Genomic DNA, 6,296 nt, shown 5'->3' on the forward strand with positions numbered 1-6,296 from the left:
ACTGATCGCACCCGACTCTTATTTAACAATCGCAACCGACTCTTATTAACTGATCTCACCTGCCCCTTATTTAACAATCGCAACCGACTCTTATTTAACAATCGCAACCGACTCTTATTTACTGATCGCACCAGACCCTTATTAACCAATCACACATGACTCATTCACTGGATTTTATGTCTTCATCACTAATTTTAGATTAAAATCTGTTTTCAGGCTCCGGACGGCCCTGTTGGTCAGACTAAGAAAGCGTCTGTAGCTCCGGTAGCGCCTGCAGCACAGTCAGTGGTGAGTGGCCCCGCCTACCAGCGACGCATCAATACATGTAAGGCCGAGCTTCAGCAGCTGGTGCAGCAGAAGAGAGAACAGTGCAGCGCTGAGCGAATAGCCAAACAGATGATGGAGAGCGCAGAGTGGGAGAGCCGCCCCCCCCCACCAGGTAGCGCCCCAACGCCATAACGCCCAGCTTCAGATGGTGGCGTCGAGACTCACAGAGGTCTGTGTTTCAGGGTGGCACCCCAAGGGTCTGCTGGTCGCCCACCTGCACGAACACAAAGCTGCGGTGAACCGAATCCGAGTCTCAGACGAGCACTCCATCTTCGCCACTGCGTCCAACGACGGCTCGGTAAAGGTGTGGAACAGTCAGAAGATGGAGGGGAAGACCACGACCACGAGGCGAGTCGCACCAGAACACGAGTCAGAATATTTACAATCTGAGCTTTCTTCTGACCAGAGATGAAATCCACCGGCGTTAACACGGGCGAAATCAACTCACACTTTATCATTTTTCACAGCGAGGAGGGAAGTGACCCGTTCAGAGTTCTCTTGAAATAAAACGGACTTTAGAGCGACGGTTCTGCTCAGCTGCTCTGATGATCGAAGGAACATTCAGAGCTTAAAACTACTTCAACCTGCTTTTCTTTCCTCTTCAGTTTTTCAAGTTTAATCTGCAGGGAACAACTTTAATATGAGTTTCTGATCAAATGTCAGTAAAAATCTAATAATTATATTTTATTATATTTCTATTAAACCATCTGAAATGATGGAGACTGAGTGATTCTCCATCACTCAGTACTTGGATTTATCTGGGCTGATGGGCTCAGACGGTTCCGTCTGTTTCAGCCGACTCCTGAGGCTCAGCGGAAGACCTCATTAAGGATGTAGACCAGGTATACTCATTGTGCGGCTCCCGAGCCACATGCGGCTCGTCATGCTTTATTGGTGGCTCTGTGACAGGTTACAACAACACACCAGCACAGCCAGTACATTTTTAAAACGTGCTGGCACATTGCGCAATAATTGCGCATGTCGGCTCAGGCTTCTTTCATGCGGTTTTATGACTGACATTGTGTTAATCTACTTGTTGAGGAGGAGGCAGGTCCGACCGGCTGGTAGAGGTAAAAAAAGTCCTGTTAACCTCAGATGGATCATCACCGTGCACGTCTCCGCACCTGCTGTCATCTGCGGTGAAGGAAGCAGGAGCGGCTTACAGGGCCGGTTCTAGACATGGTTACATGAGGGGGCAGGTGGAAATGTGAAGGGGGGCATCTTCATCCATATACATATCACAGCATATTCATTCAACCTTTATTTCTACAGGTAAATCCCATTGAGCCTGGAGAACTCATTTACAAGAGAGACCTGGTTTCAACAGAGAATCATGACAACAATAGACTGTTATAAAAAGGCGTACAGATTTGTTTTTTTTTACAAATAAGATGCAAAAAGAGTAACAAAAACAGCTGGATTATAAGATGAATGTAGAAAACTAAAACCAGGAACAAATTCATTGTTGAGCATGGACTTTGGTTTTCATGGGACTGGGGGTAATAAAAGCTGAATGTTTCACCTGAGTGAACATTTTCAACCATGAACACTTTGAAGCAAAAACAGAGAAACCCACAGACCCATGTCCATCTTGAATGTCTCACTGTGGCTGCAACAACAAAAGACAACATGAAGAACGTCCAGGACATGCAGCACAACTTCTCATCTCAGTACGAAGATACATTTTATTTAAACAGAGTTGACCGTTTCTTTTTTGGTTCATAGGTGGGTTGTTCAAATGTTTTATTTTATTTGAGTGACTTGGGGTGATGTCGCGGCTCTCCACCTGACTTTGATCTGTCATTGTGGCTCTTTTGAAACAAATATTGAGGATCACTGATCTAGAGCCTGGTTTGGACTCTGACCCGTCAGTCGGACGTTCTGATGAATCTACGACAGTTTAAAGACTTTACTCTGAATGTTTGTTTTCTGACCCTCTGTGGTTCTGTTGGACCAGACGTACAATGTTCCTCTGTGTTCCTGCAGGTCCGTGGTGACGTACTCCCGGGTCGGCGGTCACGTTAAGACGCTAACGTTCTGCCAAGGCTCTCATTATTTAGCCGTGGCTTCAGATAACGGATCCGTCCAGCTGCTCGCAGTCGAAGCAAACAAACCTCCCAAATCCCCCAAAGTTCAGCCGTTCCAGTCCAGGTACCACCAACGGAACCCCCAGCTTCATGGGGTTCAGCCTTTTGTTCTGACCTGGCTCTCCTGTCTGGTTTCAGGTCCCTGGACCTCCAGGAGGATGGCTGCGTGGTGGACATCCACCACTTTAACTCGGGGGCCCAGTCGGTTCTGGCGTACGCCACGGTTAACGGGTCGTTGGTGGGGTGGGACCTTCGGTCCAACTCCAACGCCTGGACGCTGCGCCACGACCTGCGGCTCGGACTCATCACGTCCTTCAGCGTGGACATGCACCAGTGCTGGCTCTGCTTAGGTCCGCGGGCCTCTTGGGAAACGTTGAGCTGTTCCTTCCAACTCTGACCACTTTCTGCTCTGCAGGTACGAGCAGCGGCACCATGGCATGCTGGGACATGCGCTTCCAGCTGCCCATCTCCAACCACACCCACCCGACCCGGGCCCGGGTCCGGCGCCTGCTGATGCACCCTCTGTACCAGTCGTCCGTGATCGCAGGTCAGACTCGTGTCTTCATGTCGGGGACGTTCGCTGTGAACTTGTCCTCAGGTCTGTTTGTGTCTCTGTAGCTGTCCAGGGGAACAATGAGGTGTCCATCTGGGACATGGAGACCGGGGACAGGAAGTTCACCCTGTGGGCCAGCTCGGCGCCGCCGCTGTCTGAGATGCAGGTGGGTCTGATCTTAATGTTCTGGAAGAAGCGTGAGGTTCTGTGGTGAACGGTTCTGTGGTCCTGTTGCAGCCATCTCCTCACAGCGTCCACGGGATCTACTGCAGTCCTGCTGACGGGAACCCTCTGCTGCTGACGGCCGGGTCCGACATGAGGATCAGGTGAGACCAAAGACCAGAACCCAACATGGATCCTGTCAGAGAAGTTTTGTTTTTAATGAGAAATTCGATCTTCCTGAGAAAGCGTGTTCTGATCCAAACTCAGCCTAGAACAGAGCTTTCATTATCCGACCCTCACCGATGCGGAAAGTCATCAGCAATGACCTCAGAGAAGCAGCTGTTGCTGCTCATCAATCAATGAAGGGTCAAAGGTCATTCAATCGAAAGATTATGTACCCTGAAGGTCAGACCGTGCAGGGATTGCAGGTCAAAGGTCAAAGTCTAATTCATGTGAGGTCGGGTTCTGCTGAGGTTCTTGTTGAAGCTCGAGTCGAACGGATCATCTGGAACAAAAACCAGAACCAGAGCTCAGAGGTCTGAGGTAAACCGGATCAAAGCAATGCAAAGTTCTGGTTCTGCATGAAGTGAGACCAGAACCTGCTGCAGGTCCGATTCTCCACACACAAAGGTTAACTGCAGAACCACAGCAGAACCTGGACCCAGAGGAACCTCTGTGGGTTTTAATACTCTGATGCGGTTTTGTTCAGGTTCTGGGACCTGGCGTATCCGGAGCGCTCCTACATCGTGGTGGGAGGAGCCCACGACTCGCTGCACTGTCCGTCCGTCCTCTACAACCGCAAGATCATCGAAGGGACCGAGGTGGTCCAGGTAAACCCACACACCAGAACCAGAACCTCCAATCCTCCGCCTTGACCCCGCCCTCTTCTCTGCAGGAGATCCACAGCAAACAGAAGAGCGGCGCTCCGGAGGACTCCCCTCGCCGCGGCCTGGAGGCGCTCCCCGTCGGCCATCATGACATCATCACAGACATCGCCACCTACCAGACGACGCAGGGCTTCATCGTCACGTCCTCCAGAGACGGCATCGTCAAGGTGTGGAAGTGACGGCGCCACAGGAAGTGGAGACGTTTCACCTGTGACCTCATCACGCCTGACTTCCTGCCCCTCCTCCCTCTGCTCCTCCTACTGCAGTTTAAACCTGTAGAATAAAATCTCCTCAGCTGGTTTTTGCTCCAGACCTTCTTGGTGGATGTGAAGTTGTGGATCATTGATGCTGAACCTGGACAGGTGAGGCGTTCAGGTGTTTGATGGGACTCCTGCTGGAGCAGCAGGAGGTGGAAGGCCTTCAGCTGACTGGACAAAGCACCTGTCAGTCACTGTAAAGAACAATCAGACTGAAGCGTGATGAGCAGCTGCTGGTTCCTGGATCTGATGGTGGACTTTACAGGACATGTCGGTTTGCTCCAAGAAGGATTGACCCTTCTGTGTTCCCGTAGTGAGGAAGAGGACGATGTTGACCTGCTGAAGCACGAGCCTTTCTGTGGATCCATGAGGACATTTAGGGTCTTTAAATAAACGACGTTCAACTCACCTCTGAGTCTGTTTCACTTCATGTTCAGACGGTTTAGTTAGAATCCAGGAAAAGTTCCAGATGTGCAAATTATACGTAAAAAACAGAACTCAAAGATTTTCAGGTTTGATGAAAACACAAAGAAACAAAGTTTAATTTGAGAAACGACACAATTTGTAGGAAAGATGAAGTCATTTTAAATGTTTGGCTACATCCAAAAATAAAATAAAATGGGACAGTAAAGAAAGACACCTGCCTCTCTGATGGTATGGGTGTGCATTAGTGAAAGGCTATCAACCTATGCAACAAATCCAGTCGTGAAATTTCCTCGCTCCTAAATATTCCACAGTCAGCTGTATTATAAGAACATGGAAGAGTTTGGGAACGACAGCAACTCTGCCACGAAGTGGTAGGCCACGTAAACTGACGGAGCGGGGTCAGCGGATGCTGAAGCGCATAGTGCGAAGAGGTCGTCAACTTTCTGCAGAGTCAATCACTGCAGACCTCCAAACTTGATGTGGCCTTCAGATTAGCTCAAGAACAGTGCGCAGAGAACTTCATGGAATGGGTTTCCATGGTCGAGCAGCTGCATCCAAACCATAGATCACTAAGTGCAATACAAACCCTTAGCAAAAAGTAGTTAATTTAAGTGTACTACAAGTATACTTATTTTACACTAAAAATGAGGAAGTGTACTTGAAGTTTACTTTTTATAAACTTTATTTGATATACTTAAAAATAGTATAAAATGTCCCAATTTAGTCCAAACAAGAATTAAATCAGTATACTTCTAGTACACTACAAGTATGGTGTGTAGTATACTTGATATACTTGACAGGGCTTTCTCTGTTGCAGGTCCACGACTGTGGAATGAGTTGCCACTGAGTGTCCGGCAGGCTCCCACACTCTCAGTCTTTAAGTCTCGCTTGAAGACCCACTTCTATTCGCTTGCCTTTAACACGGTGTGATTTGTTTTGGCCCGGTCTGTTCTCTACTCTGTTGGCCATTTTAGTTAGCTTCTGCTGCTATTTGTATCTGTATTTCTATTTTATGTTTTCCTGTCTGCTGTGCATGTTTGGTTCTTTTGTACAGCACTTTGGTTGGCCTTGTTGCTGTTTTAAGTGCTATATAAATAAATTGGTATGGTATGGTATGGTATATACTTATACTTAAAGTATACTTGCAAAAATAATCAAAATATACTACTTTTTGTTAAGGGAAGCATCAGATACCGTGGTGTAAAACAGGTAACAGTCAAGTAATAGGTATCTGTCAGGTAACTGGTAACCGGTAACATTCAAGTAACAGGTACCAGGCAGGTAACAGGTGTCTGTCAGGTAACAGATATCTCAGTCAGGCAATGGGTTTCAGTTGGGTAACGTAACAGTCAAGTAACATGTATCTGTCAGTTAAAAGGTATCAGTCAGGTAACAGTCAGGTAATGGGTATCAGTCAGGTAACAGGTTTCAGTTAGGTAATATGTAACAGTCAAGTAACAGGTATCAGTTAGGTAACACGTAACAGTCAAGTAACGGGTATCAGTTAGGTAACAGGAAACAGACAAGTAACAGGTATCAGTTAGGTAATGGGTATCAGGTAACATGTAACAGTCAAGTAACAGGTATCAGTTAGGTA

At 47.7% G+C, this 6,296-nt stretch overlaps 1 protein-coding gene across 1 annotated transcript in view; it reads left to right on the plus strand.

Annotated features, from left to right (window-relative positions):
• Nucleotides 1-4,195, plus strand: part of pik3r4 (phosphoinositide-3-kinase, regulatory subunit 4) — an 18,774-nt gene extending 14,579 nt beyond the window's left edge. The window contains exons 13-21 of the mRNA XM_037676054.1: nt 217-439; nt 510-675; nt 2,314-2,478; nt 2,553-2,764; nt 2,830-2,961; nt 3,033-3,133; nt 3,205-3,293; nt 3,839-3,959; nt 4,025-4,195. Coding sequence (XP_037531982.1) covers nt 217-439; nt 510-675; nt 2,314-2,478; nt 2,553-2,764; nt 2,830-2,961; nt 3,033-3,133; nt 3,205-3,293; nt 3,839-3,959; nt 4,025-4,195 — 1,380 coding nt within the window. The remainder of the gene's footprint in view (nt 1-216; nt 440-509; nt 676-2,313; nt 2,479-2,552; nt 2,765-2,829; nt 2,962-3,032; nt 3,134-3,204; nt 3,294-3,838; nt 3,960-4,024) is intronic.
• Nucleotides 4,196-6,296: the final 2,101 nt, after the last annotated feature.

The sequence above is a fragment of the Nematolebias whitei genome, chromosome 5, assembly GCF_014905685.2.
Source record: "Nematolebias whitei isolate Nwh7 chromosome 5, NemWhi1, whole genome shotgun sequence".
Lineage (NCBI taxonomy): Eukaryota > Metazoa > Chordata > Actinopteri > Cyprinodontiformes > Rivulidae > Nematolebias > Nematolebias whitei.